Here is an 18925-nt window from a genome sequence, read left to right as displayed (position 1 = left end):
CCTGTTAAAAGGCCGTAAGTGCCGAGCATATGTCTAAATTTAGCAGCCCTTCACCGGCAGTGGTGACGTCTCCATATGAGTGAAATATTCTCGAGAGCGCGTTAAACATTAATCAATAAGCAGCTATCTTCTGACACTAACCTGCCACTGTGCAATCATCCGACATATACCCACTCAAACACGTGCACTCTCCTGTTATTGGGTCACAGCTGACAGATTGGTTCACATGACATGTACATCGTCCTAAACACTCTGAACCATAGCGCCACTCGCCACAGGCTACAAAACATTGTTTTGAAAAAGATATCAAAGTATTTGGACCTGCTTTTACGACAATGTATGACATATCCTCTTTACCTTTAGAACAGGTTTTGCCCTCATATCCGGTCTTGCAGAGGCAAAGTCCATCCCGCTTCCGGCATGTCTTAAACTGGTTCTCACTGCAGTTGCAAGTTTCTGCACACCCATTTCCATACTTTCCATCCGGGCATTCTATAAGTATTTCATTGGTATCTAAAGTAATCCGTTTGCTGCACTTAGAGTTCAAGGATTTTTAAATCAGTTTGAATCTTACCAAACTCGCAATTTATTCCCCTGAAACCTGGGAGGCACGTGCAAAATCCAGTTTTGGGATTACATCTCTCTGTATTTTCCGACACGCACGAACAATTTAAGGTACAGTTTAGTCCGTATGTGTAATCTCTACAATCTGTCAATAGATAATTAATGGTAAGGCAGCATAAAACTGTATGATCAGTATTTTTGTTATAAGTTTCATACAAAGATGTGTAATAATTTTTGAGGCTTTCCATAAATGTAATTTGCAAACCTTGAAAAACATTTTAGTACGAAAGAAAAAATAGCTGTTATAAAACTACCCGGATATGACCATGTTTTTCATCTATCATGCTGTCCTATTATGGACTTGTTAGTCGATGGTGCGATGAAGAGATTACAATAATATGGTGAAAAGAGTATGCTTCTTTGTCATCGCAATATCGGGTCGTGACGTCACTACGCCATCGACCTACCTATCGATAGTAGGTTATCGCGATAGTGAACAACTTTATATGATCTAATCCCAAATATTTTCAGAATATGAAGTTTCAGTTGTGTATGAAATATACTTTTATCTTGTGGCCAAGTGTATGGCGCGGAAATTGAGAGCAAATATTTCCATATATGTCCCTTATATATCTTGTATAGAATATAGTTATAAGGTAGAAAGGAAACATCACTATATATTAAATGGTTGAATGGTCGATATACACCTCTGTTAGGCGCCTATATTAAACAATATAAGTATTTAATATATTTTGCTAAAATAAGCATAAATATTCGTTACACACAAACAGCGCCAGATTAACATAAGATATTAAGAGTGATGGTATTATTGATTATTTGAAAATAACTTTCATTCATAGTTCAGTGTGATAATGTTTCTATTCTTACCATTTGAAGAGAATTTTTCCTCCATATGAGTGAAAAATTCTCGAGCGGGACGTAAAACTATATGCAATCAATCAATCAATACAACAACCTCTGAGTAATTAACAGTCTGATTAAAATCAGGTCCTATGATCCGCTCACATAGATCGCTATTATAGTATACGAGTAATTAAGATTTTAAATCATTGAACATGAAATGTTTCACTATGTTCCATCTCTGAAGAATATGGATAATGAAATAGTCAGTGCTATTCCTTCCAACCAGCATTCAGTCCAAAGATGCAAGTACATAAAGGTCACGTAGGTTTGTAAGAAACTAGATTACGTCTACATTTGAAAGGCTCAATGAAGTTGTTATAATAGATACACATTTCTTATTATGCTCTTTGTCTTATGATATTAACTGTTCATTTTCTCAGCAGTTCTCAAATTCGTAATCTCAAAGATTTGACTGACATATTGATACTAATGTACTTGTACCACTCACTATAATCATGTGACAACTCTACCACTCACTATAATCATGTGACAACTGTACCACTCACTATAATCATGTGACAACTGTACCACTCACTATAACCATGTGACAACTGTAGCACTCACTATAACCATGTGACAACTGTAGCACTCACTATAACCATGTGACAACTGTACCACTCACTATAATCATGTGACAACTGTACCACTCACTATAATCATGTGACAACTGTACCACTCACTATAATCATGTGACAACTGTACCACTCACTATAACCATGTGACAACTGTACCACTCACTATAATCATGTGACAACTGTACCACTCACTATATATATAATCATGTGACAACTGTAGCACTCACTATAATCATGTGACAACTGTACCACTCACTATAATCATGTGACAACTGTACCACTCACTATAACCATGTGACAACTGTACCACTCACTATAATCATGTGACAACTGTACCACTCACTATAATCATGTGACAACTCTACCACTCACTATAACCATGTGACAACTGTACCACTCACTATAATCATGTGACAACTGTACCACTCACTATAATCATGTGACAACTGTACCACTCACTATAACCATGTGACAACTGTATCACTCACTATAATCATGTGACAACTGTACCACTCACTATAATCATGTGATAACTGTACCACTCACAATAATCATGTGACAACTGTACCACTCACTGTAATCATGTGACAACTGTACCACTCACTATAATCATATGACAACTGTACCACTCACTATAATCATGTGACAACTGTATCACTCACTATAACCATGTGACAACTGTACCATTCACTATAATCATGTGACAACTGTACCACTCACTATAATCATGTGACAACTGTACCACTCACTATAATCATGTGACAACTGTACCACTCACTATAATCATGTGACAACTCTACCACTCACTATAACCATGTGACAACTGTACCACTCACTATATATATAATCATGTGACCACTGTACCACTCACTATAATCATGTGACAACTGTACCACTCACTACAATCATGTGACAACTGTACCACTCACTATAATCATGTGACAACTGTAGCAGATTTCTTACCACCAGGAGATGAACTTGTAAGTTACCAGAACGTGTTTCCAATATTTCCTTTTGTGTATTGATTATCAGTATATAATGCCTGTGCATCATAATAGTATATCAATATTTATGCTAAATATCTATTTTTAAAAGATGAAGTTGAATCGACGTCCTTAACACTCAATCCCGTACAGTGAAACAAACGTTTGACCAACTGTTTATCCCGAGTCATTTTTCAGCGTTAAAAAGTGATACTAAAGCAATTGAAATAGCAACTAATTTTAAAAGGTGTTCGTCCAGAAGACCTACCATCTTGGCAGCTGGGTGGTTCGTACCCACGACGACAAACACACTCCCCTGTGAATGCGTTACAACTGCTGGCTTTACTCGTGGTACACTTGCAACCCAATGAACAGCCAGCACCATACATCGGAAAGGAACACTCTAAAATGTACAAAGAACTGATGTCATTTTAAGTAAGTTAGCCAGGGATTTTTTTAGGGTCTGTAGGCGGCCGAAATAAGGCCTCATTCCCAATGCTAAAACGAAGATATTTTCCCTCAAATTTTGCTTTGAAATTTCTAAACAACGAAAACAAATCAAGCAGGGTAGCTCATACATTTTCTTCACAGGTCCCCAGATTACAATTTTTGCTTCAAAAAAATTAAGTAAACCTAATTTTTTGGCCTCTGCTTATTTGAATGAGGTAAGCTTTGACCAAAATGAAAGCCAGAAGGAGCCCAATTATACCTTAAAACACTCTGAATTGTGGTTTTCCCTATTTCTTTAGATGAAATTAAACATTTTTCCCAATTTCAAGCAAATGTCGTTACTTTCCCAATTGGAAAGGCCCTGGCCCTTAAAAATCCCTGTTAGTGTCTCAGCTTTGGAGTACATTTGCACGTAATGCTCTGACTATATAGATACTATAGCTCAATACTCATTGTATCCCACTCCCCAAAAAAATTATATATAGCATATTTCAAGAAATATATAGCATATTTCATAAATCAAGAAAAATCCAAACAAAACAAGTCCCATATATGAATAAAGAACTTACGAAGGCAAAATACAAGGGAAAAAAATGTTGTTTAACAAGTACCAATCCATAAACTCCTCTGAAAATTGGGAAAAGTACAGAAAACAAAGAAACTATGTAACCACCCTAAAAAAGTCTATAAATCAATACTTCATTGAAAGATGTGCTGGAGGCCCAAAATCAAAAGACTTTTGGCCAACTGTAAAACCATTTTTAACAAACAAAGGATGCACCACACAAAAAGACTTAATTCTCTCGGAAAATAACACGCTTGTAAACAGCCAGAAAGAAGTATGTGTTTTTAATGACTTTTTCATAAATGTTGCTAAAAATATTGGGGATGAAAATCACCCAAGTATACAGGCAATAAAAGCAAATAAAACAGAATTACCACAACAACATCCATTTTTCTTTAAAGCTGTCACTGAAGACTTTGTAACAAGAAGTATAAAGAAAATAAATATTTAAAAAGCCACTGGTATTGATGGAATTTCTCCAAAACTCTTACACATCGCTTCACCAGTTATCAGCAAACCTCCAAGTCAACTAATTAACATGTCCCTATCAACATCAACTTTCTCTAACCAGCTTAAGATAGCACAAGTGACACCATTACACAAGAAGAATAGTTCATTAGAGAAAGGCAACTATAGACCTGTTAGTGTTCTTCCTGCAATCTCAAAAGTTTTTGAAAGAGCAAATGAAAATCAGTTAACAATGTTTTTTAAAAACGTTTTCAATCCTTTTTTGGCAGCTTTTCGGCAAATTTTGGATGTCAGTCAACTTTATTAAGAGTAATTGAAGATTGGAAACAAGCATTGGATAAAAACGAGTACACAGCAGGAATTTTAATGGACCTTTCTAAAGCCTTTGACTGCCTTCCTCATGAACTACTTCTTCTTAAACTAAAAGCATATGGTCTCTCAAAAGCAGCACAAGAGATGTTAAGTAGCTATCTCTCATGTAGAAAACAGTGTGTTAAAGTAGGGGAGCACACCAGCATCATGTCAAATATAATCAAAGGTGTGCCACAAGGGTCTATCCTCGGCCCCTTGCTCTTTAACATCTTTATCAATGACCTCTTTCACTTTGTAAATAAATGTAATCTCTACTACTAAGCAGATGACAATACTTTATCAAAATCAGATAAATCTTTAAATCATGTAATAGCAGCACTTCAAGATGACAGTAGATCTCTGATTAAATGGTTTAAATCAAACAAAATGCAGGCAAATCCAGAAAAATTCCAAGCTATCTCTGTTGGAAACAAAACACACAATGAAAACATAGTTTTTGATTTAGATGGGATAAAAATTTCATGTGATGAAGAAATAAAATTGTTGGACATTACAATTGATTTTAAACTTTCTTTCAACACACATACTACCAATATTTGTAAAAAGGCAGCAAGGCAATTAAATGTTCTTAAACGAATAGGCAAACATCTTAGCAAATTAGGTAAATTAACCATATATCATTCATTTATTATGTCAAATTTTAGTTATTGCCCGTTGGCATGGCACTTCTGCACTGAACAAAGCACTCGCAAAATTGAAAAGATTCAGGAAAGAGCTCTGAGGTTTATCTATGGTGACTATAAAAATACTTACGAAAACCTATTAAAACAATCTAAATTGCCTTCACTAAAAACCAGAAGAATGCGAACAATAGCTTTAGAAACTCTTAAAATTATCAACAAAATGTCCCCACTATTTTTACAAGATCTAGTTGTTATAAAAAACCATTCATACAATTTTAGATATACAAATAAAGCGGAAGTACCAAGACCTAGAACAACCAGGTACGGGATTAAATCTTTTACATATGAGGCAGCAAAGCTCTGGAACTCTTTGCCAAACGAAGCAAGAAATATTACATCATATAATCTATTCTCAAATTATATTCAAAATTGGTGTGGGGAATTAAATTGTAAATGCAGCTCATGCAAATTCCAGCCTCTCCTGCCTAAATCTTAAAGTTTTGATCTAACTTCTAACTATGCTTCTAAGCTTACATGTACAAATTTAACTGTATTATTTTTACTCCGCTCTATCTCTTAGGTATGCATATTTATTTAGTCTATGTATATATCCATATTTTTATGTTTGTGTTGCAAACTGTTTTCAGTGCTGCATGCGCATCTTAATATAGCTAGTCCCTGTGTATATATATGCATGAATTGTGATGTCTGTATACATGTATATGTCCTGTTTTATTTCAAATTTCTGTTTTTATGTCTATGCATGCAATTATATATCATTAGTGCTTTGTGTTTTTTAATGCTATATAGTCGGTTAAAGAGCTCTTAGTTCATGTTTATTGTTTACCTGTATATAGTTCCGACTTTAAATAAAAATTACTTACTTACTTATTTGTTACTTAACCATATTCTGTGGAGGTTTTGTTTATGTAAATTAAAATTTAGAATGGGTTTGGAATGGACTGCATGTTGAAGTAGAAGGATTTTTATAAATCAAAAAGCTATTAATGATTTGTTACCATTTTTATTTCATCTAAACTATTATCGATATTTATACCCTACTAGGCCTATTATCTATATGAATAGAAATTTAGAATTCAATATTGTACAATCCTAATTTCGTTAAAAAGGTCTGTATCAGTGAAGTTGCAATATTGTGTAAAATTTAGGTTATAGGCCAATAATTCAACAACAACAAAATTATCTGTGAGCCCCCCCCCCTTTCTATGTTCCATCTTAAATATTGCAATCTTTGAAACTGACAATACTCCTATACTGTCAAACCAACGGCGACAATTTCCAATCAACAGCTTAACATTCAAATTTCCCAATATATATGCGTAATGCAGACACTATAATCCATTCCCATCACATTCTGTACCCAGTATTCACCTGGATTTCGTCACGTGACATATCGCGTGAGTTAGTCGCCTGTGATGACCGGGTACATGTACCTGTAGGTTGGTGTAAATAGATACAATGACTTCGGATAAGCTTTTGTCATGATTTACCTATCAAAACAAATTTGTGTTCAATCTAAATACCCTGTCCCTTGTTTTTCATTGTTTGTTGTTGTATTTTTATTTATTCTATGTTGAACATGGTATGTGTCATATATAACACATGTGTCTGGGAAACATGTTTATTAAATCATACTCATCAGGATGCTTATCATAATCATCATCATGTATTGTATTAAACGCTTGACTGACATAGATTACGTAATAGGTAACTTGCACTATGATAATGATAGATAACTTGTACTTTAAATATGTCACATCTCCCTTTCTTTCAAGAACATAAATTTTCAATTACCAACTGATAATGAAAACAACAAATGTTTGACTAGTCATTTGAAATAATTCAAGGTGTAAATATTTAACAGTTAATAGTTTTGATCACCAAGGAATCCTCCAGAATGAATTGGAATATTTGATGCTCTATCTGAGCCACTAAAATAAATTCACAATTTCACAAATGCACATAATCCTATTCGTCACGAAACCTTAATGGCTTTTTCACTTCACGCCCAGATTTTGTTTTCACCGAATTTGGCATTACTTCACATCTGGATGCTGATTCCACGGTGCTTGGTCCAGTTGGAATACTTTTTCTCGGCTGCAGGTCTTCCTCCTTTGCTTTCTCTCTATGTGGACTGCCTGGTTTGAGTGTTTGTGTTCCTTTTCCTTTATCAGGATTCTTGGGCTGTACGGTACATTCACTGCGGTACGGTTTGAGGTCAAAGTCTTCCTCTATGGTCACTTCTTCATGAACTGATTTCGTAGATTTTAAGTCACGTCTGTTCCTGCGGTACTTTTTACCATTGCTCGTTTCAACAATATACGAACGAGGGGTTTCATGCTTTTCCACAACAGATCCATGCATCCATTTTTCGTTGTGCTTGATCATCACATTTTCTCCTTGAACTAATGGTTTCAAGTCAGATGCTGGGACATGCCGATCAAATTTCCTTTTCTGCTTAGCCTGACGAGTCATGAGGCTCTCTCTGACGAATTCTGCATTCTGTGGTTTCAACAGAGTTGATGAAACAGGTAATTTCGTTTTGAGTCTCCTAGCTAAGAATAGCTGAGCTGGTGATAATCCAAGTTCTTCCAGGGGAGTATTCCGATAATCCAAAATAGCAAGGTAAGGATCCTTTGCTTTTTTAAGCAAGTGTTTTATTGTTTGGACCATACGCTCCACTTGTCCATTGGATTGTGGATAGTGAGGGCTTGATGTGACATGACGGAATTCGTATTCCTTTGTGAATTTCCGGAATTCAGCACTAGCGAACTGAGGTCCATTATCCGACATGGCTTCATCTGGAATACCATATCTTGCAAATTGGCTCCTAAGGTGTTGAATCACACAGTTGGATGTAGACTGATCTAGTTTTGCTATTTCTGGCCATTTCGAATAACAGTCCACTGATATGAGATACTGGTTTCCACAGAATTCAAACAAGTCCATGGCTATTTTTGACCAAGGTCGGTCTGGGATTTTATGAGGAATAAGGTTTTCTCTTGGATTTTCTCTTTGCTGACAAGCACAAATGCTGCATTTGGAAATGATGTCTTCAATGTGGCTTCCCATGGAAGGCCAAAACATAACTTCACGTGCCATAGCTTTGCATTTCACAATGTCTAGATGAGATTCATGAGTTCTTTCTAACATCTCTTTGCGACAGGTTTGCGGTATCACTAGTCGTAAACCTTTGTATATCAAACCATCTATACAAGCAAGTTCATCTCTGTAATTCCAGTAGGTACGTATTTCTGTAGGAAGTTGATCACGTCTCTCTGGCCATCCTTCTAGAATAGCTTTCCTGAGCAACATCATTTCGAGATCTGCTGATGCTGCTTTCTGCAATTCAGCATATTTTTCTGGTGTTATTGGTAAGTACGACAAAGCATTGACAGAGAATTCATCAACTAACTTCTCAGTTGTCTCATTCAAGTAATTTCTGGAGAGGTGATCAGCAACCACAAGTGTACTTCCAGGTTTGTATGTAACGTCCAAGTCGTAACATTGTAATGTAAGGACCATCTTCTGCAGACGAGCTGGAATTTCATGTAATGGTTTACGGAAAATGGATTGTAGAGGTTTGTGGTCAGTTTCTACTTGAATTCTTCTTCCATAAACATATTGATGGAATTTCTGACAACCGTATACAATAGCCAATGTCTCTTTTTCTAACTGTGAGTATTTCTGTTGTGTTGTGGTCAGAGCTCGTGATCCATAAGCAACAGGTTTGCCACTTTGAATAACTGCAGCTCCTAGTCCAGTTGAACTGCTGTCCACTGTAAGTAGAACTGGTTTCTCCGGATCAAAGTATGTGAGCACTGGAGTGTTTGTAACCATCTCCTTGAGCTTTTGGAAACTTTGTTGTTTGTCTCCATCCCAATGCCATGACACTTCATTTGAGAGTAACTGTCGCAATGGTGCGGATTCCTTAGATAGGTTGGGTAGGAATTTGGTGAGATATTGAATGAATCCCATGAATTTTCTTAACTCCTTCCTGTTACTTGGTGGAATCATTTCAGTCACTGCTCGAATTTTCTCTGGATCTGCCTTCAGTCCTTCACTACTTAAAACATGGCCAACATAAGTTATTTCCTGTTTGCGGAATTCACATTTGTCTGCGCTAAGTTTCAGATTATATTCTCTGGTTCTATTCAAAACTTTCTTCAGTCTTTGATCATGTTCCTTGAGAGAGGTAAATCTCTGATGCACAGTTCAGACCAAACGGCATTCTCAAGAATCTAAACCTTCCCAGAGGCGAGTTAAATGTACATAGCTTAGAACTTTCTTCATCCAATTGGATTTGCCAGAATCCAGAAATTGCATCCAACTTGGAGAAATATTTGGCACTCGGCATGCGAGAAACTATTTCATCAATAGTAAGCATAGGATAATGAGGTCGCTTTATGGCTGAATTGAGATCTTTAGGATCAAGGCAAAGTCTAACTGAACCATTAGGTTTAATAACAGTCACCAGGCTATTAACCCACTCCGTTGGTTCAGACTGTCGAACAATGATTCCCTCCTGTTCCATTGTTTTGAGTTTGTCCTTAACCTTTTGGCGAAGAGCAACAGATATGCGTCTTGGTGGATGTACGACTGGCTGTACGTTTTCCTTTAGGAGTATTTTGTGTTTACCAGGTAAACAGCCAATTCCGAGGAATAAATCTGAATAGTTCTTCTGTATGAACTGTTCTGTGAGGTTCTCATCAGTGTCAATAGTTGACTGTGACACACTAAACATTTTCTGTACTAGTCCAATCTCCTGGCTTGAATATGATCCGAGTATGGTTGGTGTTTTAACTTCTACCACTTCAAATGGAATGTTGAAAGTTTCCTTGTTAAATGTGCATGGTATCACAATGCGTCCTTTGGATTTCATGGTATGTCCACTGAAACTCTTCAACAGGGCACTCGATTTCTGTATCGATTTTTCAAATTTCAGAGTTTGTAAAACACTGTGACTGACAACATTGCATTTGGCTCCGGTGTCCACATGCATGATAACAATTTTGTTATTCACTTTGCACTTCACTGTCCAGTCAGATTCTGGGGTCACTGAGTTCACATCGTGTATAACACCCATAAATATACCACTACCACCACCACAGTCACTTTCCTCACTTGTACTATCTTCATCTGTATACTCATCTTGCACTAAGTTGATTTTCTTCTGTTTCTGACGTTCCTTAGTTTTCTTGTGCCGGTCTAATTGTTGACGTTTAGATTTGCACATACTGGCAAAGTGGTCTGACTTGTGACACAAATTACATGATTGTCCTATGGCAGGACATTTATCCTTACGCGAATGCTCATATCCACAGCGGAAACATTTCTTCTGTTTCTCCTTATATGTACGAGGTGTGTGTTGCCTCTTCTTCATCACTATATTCACATGAGGGTCCTCCTCTGTAAAGTTCATGGTTTTGAGTTGTTTCTGTGACATCTCATATGTACGTACTATATCTGTACACTTTTGTAGGGTCAATTCTGATCCTTCTTCTATTAGTTTCTCACGAACTTTCTTTGACTTCACTCCAAACACTATGTGATCCCTTAACATTTCATCTTCAATGGCGTGATCATAACTACAGTCATTGAATAACACTTTCAGATCAGTATAAAACTGTTCAAATGTTTCATCATCACCTTGGGTGCGACATTTAAACTTGTACCGAGCATATATCACGTTATGCTTCGGCTTGCAGTATTGTTCAAACTTATCAAAATACACTGATAATGTTTTTTTGTCATCACCTTGCAAATTCCAGGTCGAATATATATTTCTTCCTTTTTCTCCAACCCATAACATTAAAGGTAGTTGCACCGCTGCTCCTCATTTTTCTCTTTAAGGGGTCCACCGAACATAAATTCACAGTGGGCTTTGAAAGCCTTAAAAGCACTAGGTAAGTCTGCTGACTCCCATGCCATCCGAGGATTTTGTTCCTTATTTGATGTCATCTTGCAAAAATGACGTTAAATTTTTATTAGAACATCTAAAGTAATCCTAACATACCAGTCTCAGTTGCGGATGCCTTTGTTTGGATGGACTTTTTCGAGGATCACTTCTGACACCATGTCATATATAACACATGTGTCTGGGAAACATGTTTATTAAATCATACTCATCAGGATGCTTATCATAATCATCATCATGTATTGTATTAAACGCTTGACTGACATAGATTACGTAATAGGTAACTTGCACTATGATAATGATAGATAACTTGTACTTTAAATATGTCACAGTATGCGATAATTCTGAAAAAGATAGGGACACGCCATCTGGCGAATGAATACGCAGAGACGAAGCTTACAATGAAAGGGATTGTGATACAAAAGATACAAAGTGTTGTTCTGTTGGTGAGGCGCATGTGTATCTAGACTATTAAGACAGTTTCCTCAATCCCAGGGAAACACGACACTTCTTTCTGCATGCGAACACTTTGAAAGATAAACAGGAGTTTGAAAAAGAATAAACAGAAATTCATTATGCATTTTTTAAAAACCAGTAACATTTTCTCCTTTAACCCATTGTGTATTATGAACATTACAATGTAGATTGTTTATTTTATTCTGTGAGTATTGATAAAGATTTGGACAATAGATAGACTATTTCTGTGCATATATTAGTATAGCGTAGTTTTATGATAGACTATTTTTGTGATTATTATATCGTGGTTTTATGATGAGACTATTTCTGTAATTATTATTTCGTGGTTTTATGAGACTATTTCTGTAATTATTGTATCGTGGTTTTATGATAAGACTTTTTCTGTAATTATTATAGCGTGGTTTTATGATAGACTATTTCTGTAATTATTATATCGTGGTTTTATGATGAGACTTTTTCTGTAATTATTATATCGTGGTTTTATGATAGACTATTTCTGTAATTATTATATCGTGGTTTTATGATAGACTATTTCTGTAATTATTATATCGTGGTTTTATGATGAGACTTTTTCTGTAATTATTATATCGTGGTTTTATGATGAGACTTTTTCTGTAATTATTATATCGTGGTTTTATGATAGACTATTTCTGTAATTATTATATCGTGGTTTTATGATGAGACTATTTCTTTAATTATTGTATCGTGGTTTTATGATAAGACTTTTTCTGTAATTATTATATCGTGGTTTTATGATAGACTATTTTTGTAATTATTATATCGTGGTTTTATGATAGACTATTTTTGTAATTATTGTATCGTGGTTTTATGATAAGACTTTTTCTGTAATTATTATAGCGTGGTTTTATGATAGACTATTTCTGTAATTATTATATCGTGGTTTTATGATGAGACTTTTTCTGTAATTATTATATCGTGGTTTTATGATAGACTATTTCTGTAATTATTATATCGTGGTTTTATGATGAGACTATTTCTTTAATTATTGTATCGTGGTTTTATGATAAGACTTTTTCTGTAATTATTATATCGTGGTTTTATGATAGACTATTTTTGTAATTATTATATCGTGGTTTTATGATAGACTATTTCTGTAATTATTATATCGTGGTTTTATGATAAGGCTTTTTCTGTAATTATTATATCGTGGTTTTATGATAGACTATTTCTGTAATTATTATATCGTGGTTTTATGATGAGACTATTTCTGTAATTATTATATCGTGGTTTTATGATAGACTATTTTTGTAATTATTATAGCGTGGTTTTATGATGAGACTTTCTGTAATTATTATATCGTGGTTTTATGATAGACTATTTCTGTAATTATTATATCGTGGTTTTATGATGAGACTATTTCTGAATTAGTATATCGTGGTTTTATGATGATACTTTTTCTGTAATTATTATATCGTGGTTTTATGATAGACTATTTCTGTAATTATTATATCGTGGTTTTATGATGAGACTATTTCTTTAATTATTGTATCGTGGTTTTATGATAAGACTTTTTCTGTAATTATTATATCGTGGTTTTATGATAGACTATTTTTGTAATTATTATATCGTGGTTTTATGATAGACTATTTCTGTAATTATTATATCGTGGTTTTATGATGAGACTTTCTGTAATTATTATATCGTGGTTTTATGATAGACTATTTCTGTAATTATTATATCGTGGTTTTATGATGAGACTATTTCTGTAATTATTATATCGTGGTTTTATGATGAGACTTTCTGTAATTATTATAGCGTGGTTTTACGATAGATTTTTTCTGTAATTATTATATCGTGGTTTTATGATAGACTATTTCTGTAATTATTATATCGTGGTTTTATGATGAGACTTTTTCTGTAATTATTATATCGTGGTTTTATGATAGACTATTTTTGTAATTATTATAGCGTGGTTTTATGATGACTATTTCTGTAATTATTATATCGTGGTTTTATGATAGACTATTTCTGTAATTATTATATCGTGGTTTTATGATGAGACTATTTCTGAATTAGTATATCGTGGTTTTATGATGATACTTTTTCTGTAATTATTATATCGTGGTTTTATGATAGACTATTTCTGTAATTATTATATCGTGGTTTTATGATGAGACTATTTCTTTAATTATTGTATCGTGGTTTTATGATAAGACTTTTTCTGTAATTATTATATCGTGGTTTTATGATAGACTATTTTTGTAATTATTATATCGTGGTTTTATGATAGACTATTTTTGTAATTATTGTATCGTGGTTTTATGATAAGACTTTTTCTGTAATTATTATAGCGTGGTTTTATGATAGACTATTTCTGTAATTATTATATCGTGGTTTTATGATGAGACTTTTTCTGTAATTATTATATCGTGGTTTTATGATAGACTATTTCTGTAATTATTATATCGTGGTTTTATGATGAGACTATTTCTTTAATTATTGTATCGTGGTTTTATGATAAGACTTTTTCTGTAATTATTATATCGTGGTTTTATGATAGACTATTTTTGTAATTATTATATCGTGGTTTTATGATAGACTATTTCTGTAATTATTATATCGTGGTTTTATGATAAGGCTTTTTCTGTAATTATTATATCGTGGTTTTATGATAGACTATTTCTGTAATTATTATATCGTGGTTTTATGATGAGACTATTTCTGTAATTATTATATCGTGGTTTTATGATAGACTATTTTTGTAATTATTATAGCGTGGTTTTATGATGAGACTTTCTGTAATTATTATATCGTGGTTTTATGATAGACTATTTCTGTAATTATTATATCGTGGTTTTATGATGAGACTATTTCTGAATTAGTATATCGTGGTTTTATGATGATACTTTTTCTGTAATTATTATATCGTGGTTTTATGATAGACTATTTCTGTAATTATTATATCGTGGTTTTATGATGAGACTATTTCTTTAATTATTGTATCGTGGTTTTATGATAAGACTTTTTCTGTAATTATTATATCGTGGTTTTATGATAGACTATTTTTGTAATTATTATATCGTGGTTTTATGATAGACTATTTCTGTAATTATTATATCGTGGTTTTATGATGAGACTTTCTGTAATTATTATATCGTGGTTTTATGATAGACTATTTCTGTAATTATTATATCGTGGTTTTATGATGAGACTATTTCTGTAATTATTATATCGTGGTTTTATGATGAGACTTTCTGTAATTATTATAGCGTGGTTTTACGATAGATTTTTTCTGTAATTATTATATCGTGGTTTTATGATAGACTATTTCTGTAATTATTATATCGTGGTTTTATGATGAGACTTTTTCTGTAATTATTATATCGTGGTTTTATGATAGACTATTTTTGTAATTATTATAGCGTGGTTTTATGATGAGACTTTCTGTAATTATTATATCGTGGTTTTATGATAGACTATTTCTGTAATTATTATATCGTGGTTTTATGATGAGACTATTTCTGAATTAGTATATCGTGGTTTTATGATGATACTTTTTCTGTAATTATTATATCGTGGTTTTATGATAGACTATTTCTGTAATTATTATATCGTGGTTTTATGATGAGACTATTTCTTTAATTATTGTATCGTGGTTTTATGATAAGACTTTTTCTGTAATTATTATATCGTGGTTTTATGATAGACTATTTTTGTAATTATTATATCGTGGTTTTATGATAGACTATTTCTGTAATTATTATATCGTGGTTTTATGATGAGACTTTCTGTAATTATTATATCGTGGTTTTATGATAGACTATTTCTGTAATTATTATATCGTGGTTTTATGATGAGACTATTTCTGTAATTATTATATTGTGGTTTTATGATGAGACTTTCTGTAATTATTATAGCGTGGTTTTATGATAGATTTTTTCTGTAATTATTATATCGTGGTTTTATGATAGACTATTTCTGTAATTATTATATCGTGGTTTTATGATAGACTATTTCTGTAATTATTATATCGTGGTTTTATGATAGACTATTTCTGTAATTATTATATCGTGGTTTTATTTATTTATTCATATATATATATATATATATATATATATATATATATATATATATATATATATTACAAAACATCTGGACATAATTTCTATTGATGATTTTTAAAACTTTTACCAACAATTGCAGAAATATGATTAATGAAACTTTAATATCAACTTTTAGCATTCCATTTATAATCCTTTGTGAGAGTTTAATTGATTGTGGTATTCTTACAATCATATTACATGTGTATGACTGTTTAATACAGCAAGCTTTTGCCATGTTAAGACCAGTATGGCGAAGCAAGGCACTGAGAACACGCACCAAGATCAGAATCTTCAACACCAACGTGAAGTCTGTTCTACTATATGGGTCTGAAACCTGGAGAGAAACATCAACATCCATGAAATCAGTCCAGGTCTTTGTAAACAAGTGCGTGAGAAACATCCTCGGGATAAGGTGGCCAGATGTTATAAGCAATACAATCCTGTGGAAGAGGACCAACCAACAACCAGTGGAAATCACCATCAGAACACGCAGATGGAACTGGATAGGGCATACACTGGGGAAACCCAGTACTAACATCACAAAACAAGCCCTAGAATGGAATCCACAGGGACAGAGAAAGCGGGGACGGCCAAAGAACACCTGGCTCAGAGTATTAACATCAGACCTGAAGAAAATTGGCAAGACCTGGGGAGAAGCTAAGACCATTGCACAAGACAGAGGGAGATGGAAATCCACTGTAGCCGCCCTATGTTCCCCATGGGACGAAGTGGATTGATGATGATGACTGTTTAAGGAAAAACACTGAGACCATATACTGCAGATATGTGTACTGTTAATGATGTTAAAGTTACTATCAATTGAATCTTGACAAGTTTATGAAAATGATAGAGAAAAATTCTAATTGATCACCAAGTATTACTTCACAAATTACATGTATTGTCCTTTGGAATATGTGAAAATTGATACAATTTGTTTAAATCTTATTTGACAAATAGATCACAATGTGTTAGATGGAATGGCCTTCATGCAGACAAATTAGATATTAGAATAGGAGTACCTGAAGAATCAACACTTGGTCCTTTGTTTTTTATTCTTTATGCAAACTCGAATTGCTTACAACACTGTATGCGACAATATTTTCAGATTCAGATTCTTTATTTCCGTGAGCCCCAGGCTGATTGGATATTATATACATAAATACAATTATACGAACAAACAAAAATGGCATTGTGGAGAGTGAGTAGACAACAATGTTCCAACGATGTACAATTTAGATTAAACAAATGATACCACACCATATGAGAGTTTCGTAGCTTAGTAGCATACTGTAAAAAATGTCCAACATTAATCAGTTCTTTAGTATTCTTAACACTGAGTAGTTTAATCAGTTTGTAAACACTGGGTTTTGTATGATAGAATTTCTTAACATATTTTTTCTCAAATTATCATATAGAGGGCATTTTAAAATAAAGTGGAACTCATCCTCTACATCATTTAGCTCGAAACAGTACATAACCGTCGTTCTCTGACTATATTATTATGTCTTCCAACTTCAACATTCAGTTTATGCAATGAAGTTCTAAAGCGAGTAATAAAATATTTGTGCACAAAGTCAATGAGTTTAGTCAAGTAAAACTGTAAACAAAAGTTATCAATCACATGCTGGTATAAAAAACCTTTTGGTGAATTTGTAATGTTTTCTAAAATTGTTTGTAAACATCAATCATACGTTGTTCAATTAATTGTAAGTACATGTATTATTATTTACATTTGAGACCTTCTAAAGATAAGATAAACCTAGATTTACCAGTTCTCTTTGAATGTTTACAGTCCAACTATCATTACAACTCAAGATGTCTCAGATAAAAGTATAGTTACCATAGAAAACAAATTACATAGTGATCTTAAAAATACTTTGAAATGGATGGATAAAAACAAACTTACAATCAATCTCATGAAAACGCAGTGCATGATATTTGATACAGAGCAAAGATTAAGAAATGTTGTAGAATACTATCGATAAAAGTGAGCAATATCGCCATTGAAAATGCATCATCTGCAGCACTACTGGAGTTTATATTGACAGCTGTCTCACGGAGTCTGAACATGTTGCGATTTCATTTTTTTTAAAAACCAAACTTTCAAGCAAAATTGGTGTGTTATCTAGATTACGTTCATTCTTGTCAACCGAATTATTACTGAAAATGTTAATAATACATTTGTCTTTCCTTATTTTAACTATTGCTTCGGGCAATATGAAAAACGGACGGTCTTTACAAATTATGTAATATTCAAAAGCGAGCTGTAAGAGTGATTTTAATTTTTTTTTTTTTTAAAATATACATCTATAACAGAAATGATGCAGCAACTTAGGTGGATGTCTCTGTCGGACTAATTTGTATATAGAACTATCATTATTGTCTTCAGTTTTACAAGATTTACATAATGCAACTTCGATTATTTAGATGTTTTAGATCTACCAGATTAAGTCAAAGTAATTCATTATATATCCAGAGGGCAAAAATACAATATTTTAGATCTTTTACAATTTACGGTTTACAGTTATGAAATAATATGCCAGAAGTTTTAAAATATTACCCAACATAAGAAACTTTTAAATCCGCTTATCTTAGACATTTTTTCATCCTGGAAATTAAAAACATATAGATTTGTTTTCAGTTTTAAGTTGTAGATAGCATTTGGATGTTACATGCCTTCATGCACTATTTTATATTGTTTCTGTATAATACTGTTGTATGCATATATATTTTCAGGACCACAATGTAAACTAGTTTTTAAACTAATTGTGCTATCCTGTATAAATAAAGGACATTATTATCACAATCAAATCACCGTGGCAGGCTCCTTGTATTTGAATTAGTCCTAATTTAATATTTAAAAACATTAACTTTGTACATTCTGCCATTAATCAACTTTTCACATCTATGATTAACTCTCTC

General features: G+C 33.2%; 1 protein-coding gene across 1 annotated transcript in view; it reads right to left on the bottom strand.

Moving 5' to 3' along the window:
* The window catches only part of LOC125645618 (multiple epidermal growth factor-like domains protein 10), a 39685-nt gene that overhangs the window by 4799 nt on the left and 15961 nt on the right, over nucleotides 1-18925 (bottom strand). The window contains exons 7-10 of the mRNA XM_048871239.2: nucleotides 3315-3449; nucleotides 575-709; nucleotides 358-492; nucleotides 142-279 (exon numbers count right to left, since the gene is read on the bottom strand). Of these exons, the coding sequence (XP_048727196.2) occupies nucleotides 142-279; nucleotides 358-492; nucleotides 575-709; nucleotides 3315-3449 (543 nt within the window). The remainder of the gene's footprint in view (nucleotides 1-141; nucleotides 280-357; nucleotides 493-574; nucleotides 710-3314; nucleotides 3450-18925) is intronic.

Source organism: Ostrea edulis, chromosome 6 (genome assembly GCF_947568905.1).
Source record: "Ostrea edulis chromosome 6, xbOstEdul1.1, whole genome shotgun sequence".
Lineage (NCBI taxonomy): Eukaryota > Metazoa > Mollusca > Bivalvia > Ostreida > Ostreidae > Ostrea > Ostrea edulis.
The sequence above is the reverse complement of the archived record's forward strand: the minus strand, read 5'-3'. Positions and strand labels throughout refer to the sequence as shown.